We start from the raw sequence: 14,852 nt of genomic DNA, 5'->3' as shown, positions 1-14,852 counted from the left end.
ACTGAGATCCTTCCAGTAAGTAGCCAAGGCCAATGGAACGGCGTGGACAAGGCGCAGCAGCTCCGGCGTCAAACTTGTCTTCTAAATCGTCCTCTAACTGAAACAAAAAAAAGGTTACAAATTGGCAAAAATGCAAGGGTTATTCAACCACAACCTCAATTTTAAACTCACAACCCGCTTGACCTGCACTTGGGTGAGGGCCTGCCCAGTCGGTTTTGTCTGCTCTGTGGAAAACCTCACATAGTCCGCCACTGACTGAATACTGTGGTACTTTTGAATCTGTAAATCATTGAGTTAGAGGTCAAATTTGTTGAAAATCATCAGACTAATTTAGTGCATGGAAAGTACAGATTGGCAGACTTTACCTTACATTCTGTGACAATTCCTCATTCTTTATAAAAATCACCAATGTATCCCTGATTCAAATAAGTGTTCTGTTTGTTTTTTTTGTTTTTTTTACAAACAGTTCTATTGTTGTTTTTCCAAAATGAAGAAAATCTAATCTAATCTTGGCGTGCCAGATCTGGCCCGCGGGCCGTAGTTTTGGGACCCCTGAACCAGACAAATAGACTTTTGCAACTGTAAACACGTATTATAAAAACAGAAGCAGCACACAAGTAGTAAAAACACATAAAATAAAGCTAATGTTTAGGAGAGTGTAACGAGAGTTGTAACGAGAACGTAACGTGATGCACCATTTTGAAACTGTGTATAAAATAAACCAACCGGAACCTGAAAAAATGTTGAAAATTATTCAATTGAGGAAAACAGAACTAAGAAGAAATATATTCCTGCGTCAAAATCTCTAGTGAACAAACATAAATCCCAGTAGCAGTTATTGTGTTATTATGGGGACGCCAAAGTTATTTTGAATGTTCCGATTGAGCTTAAAGTTGCAAGGGAGGCTTGATCACAGCACCTGAACGTAACTGTGCTGTTCTTGCTTGTGACGTCGTTCCTTGTATCAAAGTATTTCCGAGGGCCCGCGAACGTATCAGAGTGTGGGCGGGCTCGGTAAAGTTTTCAGGAAACGGTGTGACGTCGCAACGAACAAGAACAATTTTCCGGGTAGTTGACAAAACCTTTTTTTTTTCGGCGACATATTGTTTCGATTCACGAAATAAAAGATGCAAAGTAGCGCTTACGGCGCCCCGCTGGCCGGCGGTGCTTTCGATTTGGAAAGATTTGCAAAAAAGCCACAAACTATTTTGCGTTTCCTGAGTTGGGTGAGTTGACTACTCCGGGCGGCGTTAGCTTACGTTAGCAACGTTAGCTGTCAACAGATGTCAGCTGCTACAGGTGACACCAAGTTTTTAAACTTGACTAATTTGCTCAATAAAATATGAATTAGTACGCCGGCAAGTATTTTAAGTGTTATTAATATCAGGGAAATAAAATGTTTAATCGACTGTCGTGATTAGCTGGAGGCAGTTAACTTTAGCATGTGTCATGTTGTGTCGCAACGTGAATGACGTAGATTATTTTTGTTTTTAAATGTGTTTTTTTTCCTAAAAACACAACAAAAAAACGTTGAAATGCAAACGTTTCACTCTTTTTTGCCTTGAACTTCTTAAATTCAACACCATAGAGTAAAAACTGGTTTGATAGATGACGTTCGAATTGTATTATAATTTTGTTATATATATATATATATATATATATATATATATATATATATATATATATATATTGTTTGTTTGACATCACATGGACAAAGATAAGAGCTTCTGGAGGAAAGTTCTGTGGTCAGATGAAACAAAAATTGAGCTGTTGACCACAATACCGAGCAATATGTTTGGAGGAGAAAAGGTGAGGCATTTAATCCCAGGAACACCAATACCAACCGTCAAGCATGGTGGTGGTAGTATTATGCTCTGGGCCTGTTTTGCTGCCAATGGAACTGGTGCTTTACAGAGAGTAAATTGGACAATGAAAAAGGAGGATTACCTCCAAGTTACTCAGGACAACCTAAAATCATCAGCCCAGAGGTTGGGTCTCGGGCGCAGTTGGGTGTTCCAACAGGACAATGACCCCAAACGCACGTTAAAAGTGGTAAAGGAATGGCTAAATCAGGCTAGAATTAAGGTTTTAGAGTAGCTTTCCCAAAGTCCTGACTTAAATGTGTGGACACTGCTGAAGAAACAAGTCCATGTCAGAAAACCAACAAATTTAACTGAACTGCACCAATTTTGTCAGGAGGAGTGGTCCAAAATTCAACCATCAGCTTGTGGATGGCTACCAAAAGCGCCTTTTGCAGTGAAACTTGCCAAGGGACATGTAACCAAATATTAACATTTTTGTATGTACACTTTTGACCCAGCAGATTTGGTCACATTTTCAGTAGACCCATAATAAATTCATAAAAGAACCAAACTTCATGAATATTTTTTGTGACAAACAAGTGTGTGCTCAAATCAATCTATCACAAAAAAATAAGAGTTGTAGAAATTATTGGAAACTCAAGACAGCCATGACATTATGTCCTTCACAAGTGTATGTAAACTTTTGACCACGACTGTGTGTGTATATATATATATATATATATATATATATATATATATATATATATATATATATATATATATGTATATATATATATATATGTATATGTGTAAATAATCAGGGCTGCAACAACTAATCGATTAAAATTTATTATTAAAATAGCCGATTAATTTAGTAATCGATGCGCAGAGTTTTTTTTTTAATTAATTTTTTATTAAAATTATTTTTTTTATTTTTTTATTTTTATTTTTTTTAATAAACCTTTATTTATAAACTGCAACATTTACAAACAGCTGAGAAACAATAATCAAAATAAGTATGGTGCCAGTATGCTGTTTTTTTTCAATAAAATACTGGATAGGATAGAAATGTAGTTTGTCTCTTTTATCCGTTTATTAATCGAAGTAATAATCGACAGATTAATATATTATCAAATTAATCGTTAGTTGCAGCCCTAATATATATATATATAAATAAATGATAAATATATATGTATATATATATAGATATATCTATATCTATATATAGATATAGATATATCTATATATATATATATATATATGATTAGAGATGTTATCAGCTGATAAATGCTTAAAATGTAATATCGGAAATTATCGGTATCGTTTTTTTTATTATCGGTATCGGTTTTTATTTTTATTTTTTATTAAATCAACATAAAAAAACACAAGATACACTTACAATTAGTGCACCAACCCAAAAAACCTCCCTCCCCCATTTACACTCATTTATACTCATTCACACAAAAGGGTTGTTTCTTTCTGTTATTAATATTCCGGTTCCTACATTATATGTCAATATACATCAATAGTCTGCAAGGGATACAGCCCGTAAGCACACATGATTGTGCGTGCTGCTGGTCCACTAATAGCACTAACCTTTAACAGTTAATTTTACTCATTTTCATTAATTACTAGTTTCTATGTAACTGTTTTTATATTGTTTTACTTTCTTTTTTATTCAAGAAAATGTTTTGAATTTATTTATCTTATTTTATTTTATAATTTTTTTTAAAAAGGACCTCATCTTCACCATACCTGGTTGTCCAAATTAGGCATAATTATGTGTTAATTCCACGACTATATATATCGGTATCGTTTGATATCGGTATCGGTAATTAAAGAGTTGGACAATATCGGAATATCGGATATCGACAAAAAGCCATTATCGGACATCCCTATGTATGATATATATATATTTTTTAAAGTATTATCAATTAGTGACAATTACAATGTAAGAGCAACTATTCTATGTATAAATGTGTTTTAAAAATTATGGTAGAATTAGTCTTATGTCCACTTATTTATTGATTCCGCATAATTATATGCAGATCAAATAAGTATAAGTAAGAAATAATCAGTATAAGTAAGAAATAGTGCAAGCTTATGGTGTTTACAAGGCATACAGAGGAAGCATTTATCCAGAATGTATTAATTATTAGTCCACAAACTATATTAACCATACCATTTAAATGTATTTCCATAAGAAATGCAAACATGGTATATGTTAAACAGGATGTCAACAGACTGAGTGATTGCTGAGGCACACATTCAATAAGCTCTGCTTCTTCCCACTCCTTTTCTGTTTTATTGTGCACTGGTAAACATGTGATGTTCGAATTGAAAACAAACTTTGCCATTACCACGTGCCTAAGTGTGATATTTTTTGTAAATATTTTTTCCCTTTTGACATAAGTAAGTGCTCCTTGACTGTCAAGCATGTGAGAAAAGTCACACAGCCCTGCAGCAACTAAAGACAATGTTAGTCCAATCCATCAAGTCACATGTTCCTTCTTTCTAGGTCTTTTCTATCGTGGTTTTTGCAACCATCACAGCTGAGGGCTACGTCAACTCAGCCCTAAAGCCGGACGCCACATGCATGTTTAACAATAGGGACAGCGCTTGCAGCTACGGCGTGGGAATAGGAGTCCTCGCTTTCTTGGCGTCTGTCGCCTTCTTGGTTACGGACGCCTACTTCGAGCAGATCAGCAACGCCAAGGAGAGAAGATACATCATCATCGGAGACTTGGGCTTCTCAGGTGAGAGCGCCCTGAATACCAGAAATGAACAAGGTTTGAGTTGTTTTAATGTGCCGCAGGGGTTTGGACGTTCCTGTGGTTCATCTGCTTTTGTGTCCTGACCAACCAGTGGAATTTGACCACTGACACCGCCGTCCCGGCTGATGCTGCACGAGCCGTTTTGACGTTCTCCTTCTTCTCCATCCTCACCTGGGTGAGCCTCACCCAACCCACATTTGGAAGATTAAACACATTGTCTTTATTGTCAGTGTATGTAAAATTGTTCAGCAGAATATTAGGGGGAAAAGTTCTTCCACAGTCAAACTGTTGCCAAAATTAAACACTACAGGCAGAGTTTGAAGTAACATTTTAACATTCCGACATGTGTAGTAAATAGTTAACAGAGGACGCTTGCTGAAGGCAAGTCGACTCCTGGCATTTTTAAGGTTCTTCACAGTTCACTGTCAAAAATAAGTAAGTCTCTTTACATGACCTCTAAACACTATGTTCTTCTTGTAATACTGGTGTCTACTTATTGTCCCTTTAGCCATATTGAATTGAGCAGCCAGGACAGACACGTTCTGCGGAGATGGCTCTCAGGTTGTGGATGAGTTCCGTTCATAGACCGTGATTGAAGTTGAATATTGTAATATATGTTGGAGTTAATACCAGTGTGCCGTGAGATACAGTCTGGTGTGCCGTGGGAGATTATGTAATTTCACCTATTTGGGTTAAAAATAATTTTTGCAAACCAGTAATTATAATCCGCAAATAATGTGTTGTTGTTGAGTGTCGGTGCTGCCTAGAGCTCGGCAGAGTAACCGTGTTATTCTCTTCCATATCAGTAGGTGGCAGCAGGTAGATCATTGCTTTGTAAATGTCGGGAACATGGTTTGTCGTGATTTTATTTAACCTTTATTTAACCAGGTAAAAATCCCATTGAGATCAAAGATCTCTTTTCCAAGGGAGACCTGGCCAAGAGGGCAGCCGCAAGGTTACATTAAAAACAGTAAACAACACATAAAACATCACATTTACAACATGACACATGCATACAGACAAGGTAGACTGCAGTCCTTTCACAGAAGCTTTAAACTCATTCAATGTAACAAGGGTTTGAAGTTTAATATTCGATTGTAGGTTATACCAAGCCTTCGGTGCTGAAAACCTAAATGCTTTCTTGCCCAGTTCAGTTCTTACTTTGGGGACGACAAATTGCAGAACATTCATTGAACGAAGATTGTGACTTCCTTGTTTCTTTGTTAAAAGACAAGACAGATAAGATGGAGTGATACCCAGAATGGTTTTGTAGATGAAAACATACCAATGATTGAGGCGTCGAGCACATAAAGATGTCCAGTTAACCATTGAGTATAATACGCAATGGTGATCACAATATGCAGACGACAGTGGGAGGCAGCGTGAAGGTAAAAAGGTATCTATAGCTTAAACCAAATATAAACAAAAGGCAAGTGCCGTTAAGAAAAGGCGTTGAAGCTTAGGGAAGGCTATGCAAAACTGAACTAGCTACAAAGTAAAAAAAAACAGAATGCTGGACAACAGCAAAGACTTACAGCATGCGGAGCAGAGACGGCATCCACAAAGTACATTTGTACATGACATTACAGTAAAATATGTCCACACAAAGAAGGATAAAAAACACTTAAATAGTCTTGATTGCTAAATATTTGAACTGTTTAAACAGTTTTAACTAATAATAATAATACCTGGGATTTATATAGCACTTTTCTAAGTACCCAAAGTCGCTTTACATGTAGAAACTGCATTTTTATCTAACAAATTGCTCTTAAGATCATTTTTATCTGCTTTTTCTATGTGCATATATATGTATATATATATATATATACAGTGGAGCAAAAAAGTATTTAGTCAGCCACCCATTGACAATCAATGGGTGGCTGACTAAATACTTTTTTGCCCCACTGTATATATATATATATATATATATATATATATATATATATATATATATATATATATATATATATATATATATATATATATATATATATATATGTGTGTATGTGTATATATATATATATATATATATATATATATATATATATATATATATATATATATGTGTGTGTGTATATATATATATATATATATATATATATATATATATATATATATATATATATATATATATACATATATATGTGTGTGTGTATATATATATATATGTGTGTATATATATATATATATATATATATATATATATATATATATATATATATATATATATATAGTGTGTGTGTATTTTACCTCTGTTTTAAATTATATATTTTAGTCTGTCCTTTGCCTGTATTTATTTGTGGTGTACAGCCCTTTGTTTTTCAACTGTGGTTGTTATGAAAGGGCTTCATAAATAAAGTTGGCATGGTATAAGTTGGTAAAACAAAGCAGGTGCGGGGAATAGCGCTCAAAGGAAGACATGAAACTGCTACAGGAAAATACCAACAAAACAGGAAAAGCCACCAAAATAGGAGCGCAAGACAAGAACTAAAACACTACACACAGGAAAACACCAAAAAACTCTTAATATGTCACAATGTGATGTGACAGGTCGTGACAGTACACCTATTTTGAGACAAGAGCTATAGTGATACATAGTTGATCATGGTTTGAATTCATATCCAACAATTGCGGGAACGACTTTTTACTGTCCATATCGGCTGCTGAGTTGAATTTTTTAATGTTTCTGCTGGTGCTTCCGCAGTTTTTCAATGAAAAAAAAAGGTTGAAAAACACTGAAATAATTCAATACAAGAGTTAGGTGAAACAATATTAAAAATATGTAAGCGACTTTTCGAAAACCATGTACGTCCAAGTTTCTTTTCAATAGGCCAAACCCTCGGGCCTTCACAATAAAATTGCTGTGTTACATCCTGCCTGACAGAGGTATTAATATACAGACATAATAATATAAGAGGGCTACGACTGGGTGCCGCTGTTGGCCCATACCCCATCCAAATGTACTTGGAGGAGGATCCGTCAAAAGACAAACAAAAACGACAAAAAGAAGTGACAGAAGACGTGTTTATAGTTTTGAATACAGTGGTAGCTCAACTTCCGAGTGTTTTCAGATACGAGCGTTTTTTTGGCTTTAAGTTGCGATCATAAATATGAGTTACGTGCGAGATGCCGTAGTGAACGACAGAATGAACCCTATTAGGGCCCCAAAAAGCATTCAATCTTAGTCGCTAATATTAGCATATTTATAGCAAGAGATCGAAATAACCGTTTTCTAAACATTGGAAACCAAACCATTAACAGCGGTTCAGCTTAAAAAAACTTCACGCTTAAGTCGGCTTCCTGTAAACACCTGAAGCCAGCTCCAGGTGTTCAGGCATAATTTTAAAGTAACCCACCTGGCACATCGCCTAAAAAAGGTCCACTCTTCTCTCCCAATACTTTGATTGTGGGAGCTAGTATGAGTAGGAATATCCTCTTTTTTAAAACCATTACTCACTGCTGTCTGTCCTCACAATTAGGTAACTTAGCTTATTGTACATGTAAATAATTGATTAGTGATGGGTTGATTAGGCGTTATGAAGCGTTTCGACACATTGCAAAACTGTATCGATACTGTGTCACTAAATACTGACATCTGCTGGACATTAAAAATCCCTACAAGCAACCTATGGACCGACTCAACTGACATTGATTTTATGACCTAGTACAGGGGTCACCAACCTTTTTGAAACCAAGGGCTACTTCTTGGGTACTGATTAATGCGAAGGGCTACCAGTTAGATACACACTTAAATAAATTGCCAGAAGTAGCCAATTTGCTCAATTTACCTTTAACTCTGTTATTATTAATAATTAATTATATTTATCTTTGTGGAAACACTGATCATCTTAATGATTTCTCACAATAAATATATATAGAAACAGATAAATATCAATATGCAACACTTTATTTTTACATTTTCTCTAAGTGCACATTTTTCTACTTGAACATTTTCAAATGATCACTTCTAAGACAGTCTTGTGAAATCACAATATCCCATTTTAACTAGCTAGCCACTAACATTTTTTAACAAATCATGAATTACTTTGCACCATGTTTGTACAAATAATAACTCATGTAAAATACAAAAGTAAACTCTCAAATTTTTAAATCATGTCACACTTTGAACTGGACACCAAATCTGTTATCTGTTTCTTTGTCAGTTAGTGGGAAGCCTGGCATTGCATGCTGTTAACTAGTGTGTTGTACTCTGGTGTGTAACTTGACACTGCAACTCTGAGTGAGTCTTGCAGATGTGCATCAGTGAGGCGTGTTCTGTGTTTGTTCTTGATGAAGTTCATGTCAGAAAAGGCTGATTCACAAAGATACGATTTTTCCTCATTGTTTGCGGAACCATCTTAATCTTTTGGACATATTTTCACAGCAATCTGGCCTTAAGCTTAATTATGATAAATGTAAAATGTTAAGGATCGGAAATCTAAAGGGAACGTCCTTTCGAATGGAATGCAAAGTGCCTGTTTTGTGGACAGATGGACCAGTTAACATACTTGGTGTTGTTGTCCCAGAAAATCTGGAAGATCTAGGCTCAGTAAATTATGATAATCGACTAAGAAAGCTGGACAAAATTATGCAATTATGGAAAGGTAAATCCCTAACCTTGTATGGTAAAATGTCTATTGCCAACTCGTTAATTATTCCTCAATTTATTTATTTGTTTTTGTCATTACCAGCTCCATCACAAAACTTTTTTAAGATTTATGAGCGGAGGGTCTTCGATTTTGTCTGGAACGGCAAACCAGAAAAGATTAAAAGAAAGGTTTTGTACAAAGAGTATGAATATGGGGGCCTGAAACTTCTCAACCTTGAAGCTATGTGTCTGTCTTTAAAAGCATCAATTGTTCCAAAGATGTATTTAAACATTGAGTGGTACACAAATGTCCTGTTGGACAAAAAACATGTACTGTATCAAAAGAAATTGTATCCTTTTTTACAAGTGATCCCCTCCCAGAGAGTCTGCTGGGAAACATGGCGGGGTTCATAAAGGAAACAATCCACTCATAGTGGTGTTTTCAATTTTATGTGCCAGAAAAAAGAGACGATATTTTGCAGCAGTTAATATGGATGAACTCTAATATTGTAATAGAAGGAAAGCCTTTCTTTTGGAAAAATATGTTTGAAAGAGGAATCATTTTTGTCAATGATATTATTAATGAGAATGGTAAAATTATGAAGTATGATGAATTTAGAGCTATGTATGGTGATGCTTGCTCAAGCTTTTCATTTTATCAACTAACTGGAGTAATTGGGAAAAGATGGAAACAAAAAATTATGGAACTACTAAATTATTAGTTTGTAAACCTCTAATAAGAAATTCTAGTTGGCAAAAAGGAACTAAAATAAATAGAAAAATGTATAATTTTTATTTAATAAAGAAATCTTTGAAGGCTGCCTCATACAACACAAATGGAAAATGGGAGGACATTTTTGGCTGCCCGTTGCCATGGGATGCCATATTCAAACTAATCTATAAAACCACTATCGATGTGCAAAATCGTTATTTTCAAATTAAAATTATTTATAACTTCTTAACCACAGGAAAAATGTTAAAATTATGGAATATGACAGAGTCAGATGATTGCCGATTTTGTTGTCAGGAGCCTGAATCCACCCTGCATTTGTTTTGGTATTGTCATATTGTGTCTTTGTTTTGGGTGGAAGTTGAAAAAATGTGTTTAAGGATTGGTTTGTTTATGAAGCTTAATGTGGTGTCTGTTATTTTAGGAGAGTTTATTGACAATCATGATTTAGTCAATTTAATTATAGTACTCGGTAAAAAAAATTATTTTTAAGGCCAAAAACAGATATTCACTTAGTATTACTTTCTTTAAAACATTTATTCAGTATTTTCTAACTTTAGAAAGTTACATGGTTGAAAACGATAATGATGCCAAAAAACCCTTTAAACAAATCTAATTTCATTGACAACCTGGTCTGTTGAAGAAAAGGCCCTTTTTTAAAAAATAAAATAAAATAAGATAAATAAATAAAAAACATTTTCTTGGATAAAAAAGAAAGTAAAACAATATAAAAATAATTACATAAAAAATAGTAATTTATGAAAATTTTAGTGGACCAGCAGCCTATACAATCATTTGTGCTTCAAGGACTGTGTCCCTTGCAGATGTGTTGTCTATGTTGTGGGAACCAGAATATTGGTAGCAGAAAGAAATAACCCCATTTGTGTGAGTGGGTGTGGATGAGTGTGCATGGGGGAGGTTGTTTGGGTTGATGCACTGATTGAAAGTGTATCTTGTGTTTTTTCTATGTAGATTTAATTTAAAAAAAATAAATAAATAAATAAAATAAAATTTTATTTTTTTTACATTTTTTAATTTTAATTTAAATTTTTTAGAACAGGCCCGCGGGCGACTCATCTGGTCCTTACGGGCGACCTGGTGCCCGCGGGCACCGCGTTGGTGACCCCTGACCTAGTATATACAATAATATGAACCAAGTCATTGTATTTCATTTAGGATTATTTCATATCTTCATTTAAATAAAAATATATTTTTATCTTTTTTAGATACAGTCAATAAATAATGTGAACATGTATCATAACATGTAAATCTAAGAGAACGTGTTGTGAATGAGGATGCTTGTGGACTGGGAATTTAAAAAAAATTTTTTTTTACACATTTTTATTAAAAAAAAAACAGTTTTTCCAACGTATTAAATTTTAGACGATTTCTCTTCTTAGTTATTATTTCTCCGGCTCAAGAAAAGACCCGCTCACAGGGCACAGAGTAGGCGTCAGTGCGACACAGTTCGCGTATCGGTCACGTGACCGAAACAGCTCATGATCAGTCACGTGACTTTATAAAAGCGGTACACGCACCGACACAGGGTTTTGCTCTATGAGCTCGACGCATGCACCGATGCATCGGTGTTGCCGGACCCATCACTATAATTGATCTCTTCTACATAATAATTATCATTACATTACATTATATTATAAAAGTACTGTAGTTATGCGTTATATTTCTTCTCTAAAACATTTGTTTTCCTCTTTAAAAGGCATGTTCAACTTCCATGTTAAAATTACAATTTCAATAGGCAACGCTGATTTGAGTGTTTAGAGTTAGAACCTCGGCAAGGTACCACAGTATATTTACTATGCTTTTCATGGTTTTTACTCACTTTTTGGCAGATGTCATTTTTGAACGTTGAGATTCCACCTTAAAAAAAACAAACCCAAAAATAAAATGGTCACATTTCTCTCACCAGGCTATGCTGGCCTATTTCGCCTACGAGAGGTACCGCCAAGGCGTGACCGAGCTGGACCAGCAGTACACAGACCCTGGCACTGAGCACAACCCCCCTTACCCTCCCACTCCGTACGCCACCGGCCCCGCCGGCTACCAGCAGTCCCCTTTCTCCCAAACCCAGGAGAATCCTGGAGAGTACCAGCCGCCATCTTACTGAAAGACTGTGTCCAGATTCCAACAATCAGGGGTGTTTATATATTTCCAAGTTCACCAGGTAGATATTTAAACCGTCCTCCTGTTTTTTTCCAGTTGGGCATGCACACGTTTTCTGTGGATGTTGCATGAGGAAAAGGGTTTGTGGCTTTCTTGCCTTCATATCAAAACCACTGTATTGACTTGAATTAGCCACCATGAGTGCCATTTGAGAGGATATGACAAGGCTCCGAAGTGTATTTTGTCAACATGAACTATTGAGTATTGTTTAATATTTATCTGCAATTCAAACACAAGTTTCGGTGACAAACGTGTTTGAGGTCCCAGTAGAAGAACTACTGTCATGATTTGTTTTAACACCTAAAAAACATAATTGCTTTTGTGCACTGAAACATAATCTTCATTTCTTAAAGATTCTTATATATTTTAAATATTATTTTAATGTAAATGCGATGGTTTGGTTAAGAGTGGTTTTCTTTTGCTTTAAAAGGTAGCTAAGCCACATATTGATTTCTGCTACCTCGTTGTACTTTCAAGTGACTTTCTTCAGATTTAATGTCTACTTTAGACAACATGTGATGTGAAGAAAGTCAGAATGTTTCATAGACTTAGGTTATCAGCCCAGCCACATGACAATCACCTGATTCGTAGGTCACTATTTCTCTTTTTGCTTGTCTTACAAGTTGTTCTCTAAAGGACTTCAAATGCCTTAAGAGTATTGCCTTTGCCAAATAAAACGGTTTCCAAGCTTTGAGTTAAGTTTATAGTTAATTTCCTCCTCTCAACAAAGGAACAGGATTCTGTCCGTGCGTCTACTCCTTGTGTCAATATTTAAGCAGTGATAATTATTGTCGGGGGGTGGCAGTAGTGCAAGGTATAGAAAGCATTGGAGCTTTACAAAATGAGGAGTTAAAAGCTAAGTTTTTAAGCAGTGTTTAAGTACAAATGTGATACAAATTTACACAATTTTACAGTAGTGCAAGGTATAGAAAGCATTGGAGCTTTACAAAATGAGTAGGTTAAAAGCTAAGTTTTTAGGCAGTGTGTTTAAGTACAAATGTGATACACATGTACACACTTTTAACACACCAGCCACAATTATAAACGTCCTAAATTAAACATGAGCAATTATTTGTAAAATAGCGCTTTATAAATGAGTAAGCTATTTCATTGGTATGTGGTCGTTGCAAATTTCCGAGTGCACTAAAAGGCAGCTGCCGATGTTCTATGACGTCACCAGTCTTGAGCAGGAAGTAATGAAAGCGACTATAACAGATGTTTGTCAACATTATTACTAATAATGTTGACAAACATCTCTATGCATAATAATTTATTATGCTTCAGGCAAAAAAAATTCTACATAAATGTATTTTTATAAAAATAAGTCCTACATTTTCTAATTGGCTTAATGGTTTACAATTATCAATCATCTCTTGCAGAATGATCAAGAGCACAAAATCCCTTAAATTGATATCTTTGTTAAAAACATTTAAAGTGATTTAGGTCGCCCTTTTTGTCTTTTTTTTTCACATTTATTAATATTTAATACTCTATTTGTATTTGCTTTTGTTTTCTTTCCTTGATGTTGAAAGTGCCTTGACTTTCGTGTGCATTAGAAATGTATGTTTGTTGTGACAAGCGGTAGAATTGGATGGATGTTTACTAAAAAAAAATAAAAAAATTGCTTTACTAAAAGAGTACGTTAAAAGCTAAGTTTATAAGCAGTGTTTAACTACACACACCAGCCACAATTATAAACGTCCCAAATCAAACATGAGCAATTATTTGTAGAAAGCGTTTTATTTAACAAGTAAGCTATGTCATTGCTATGTGGTCAGTGCAAATTTCCGAGTGCACTAAAAGGCAGCTGGCGATGCTTCTTGACGTCACCGGTCTTGAGCAGGAAGTAATGAAAGCCAGTCTGTTGAAGCTGGAAGGCGTTAAAACCTTGGTGTTGGGACGCCGTTCAAGGAAACGTCCCAGCGATGACACCTGAGCTTTGGTCGACTTCGGACGGAGAGCTGAACGTCTAGTGTGCGGTGAGTGTCAAGCTCAGTGACGGAAAACTGACACTTGTGTTGCCCCTGTTAGCTCCTCGAATCTCCAATTGGTGATGTGAGGGAATAGCATCTTAGCTAGTCAGTATATTGTACACTAAGTACTGTTGGCCATTCCGCGTACTTCCATATTTACATTAACGGATTTCCATTGAATGCCAAACGGCCGCGAAACGACGCCCGCACGGCAGTGATGCAGTACCGCCTGAGGTATCGAAGGTCACGGGTTTTGCCGCTTACATGCAGTGATTTCTCCAGATTCTCTGAACCTTTTGATTATGTTACGGACCGTAGATGGTGAAATCCCTAAATTCCTTGCAATAGCTGGTTGAGAAATGTTGTTCTTAAGCTTTTTAACAATTTGCTCACGCATTTGTTCACAAAGTGGCGACCCTCGCCCCATCCTTGTTTGTGAATGACTGGCGTTTCATGGAAGCTGCTTTTATACCCAATCATGGTACCCACCTGTTCCCAATTAGCCTGTTCATTGATTGATTGATTGAAACTTTTATTAGTCGATTGCACAGTTCAGTACATATTCCGTACAATTGACCACTAAATGGTAACACCCGAATAAGTTTTTCAAGTCGGGGTCCACGTAAATCAATTCATCCCTGTGGGATGTTCCAAATTAGTGTTTGATGAGCATCCCTCAAATTTCTCAGTCTTTTTTGCCACTTGTGCCAGCTTTTTTGAAACATGTTGCAGGCATACAATTCCAAATGAGCTAATATTTGCAAAAAATAACAAAAGTTTACAAGTTCCAACGTTAAGTATCTT

The 14,852-nt window shown here is 35.5% G+C and overlaps 2 protein-coding genes across 2 annotated transcripts in view; both read left to right on the top strand.

The window, feature by feature from the left end:
* Nucleotides 1-994: 994 nt before the first annotated feature.
* On the top strand, nt 995-12,763 carry syngr2a (synaptogyrin 2a). Its single transcript, XM_062037091.1, has 4 exons — nt 995-1,226; nt 4,321-4,558; nt 4,618-4,751; nt 11,822-12,763. Exons 1-4 carry the CDS (start codon nt 1,128-1,130, stop codon nt 12,017-12,019), a joined length of 669 nt encoding a protein of 222 aa, XP_061893075.1. The 5' UTR covers nt 995-1,127; the 3' UTR covers nt 12,020-12,763.
* Nucleotides 12,764-13,905: 1,142 nt separating this feature from the next.
* The window catches only part of cant1a (calcium activated nucleotidase 1a), a 46,862-nt gene continuing 45,915 nt past the window's right edge, over nt 13,906-14,852 (top strand). The window contains exon 1 of the mRNA XM_062036296.1: nt 13,906-14,054. The gene's annotated coding sequence lies outside the window, so the exon portion shown is untranslated. The remainder of the gene's footprint in view (nt 14,055-14,852) is intronic.

The sequence above is a fragment of the Entelurus aequoreus genome, linkage group LG25 (genome assembly GCF_033978785.1).
Source record: "Entelurus aequoreus isolate RoL-2023_Sb linkage group LG25, RoL_Eaeq_v1.1, whole genome shotgun sequence".
In the NCBI taxonomy this organism is placed as follows: domain Eukaryota; kingdom Metazoa; phylum Chordata; class Actinopteri; order Syngnathiformes; family Syngnathidae; genus Entelurus; species Entelurus aequoreus.
This window is presented reverse-complemented; position numbering and strand designations above follow the sequence as displayed.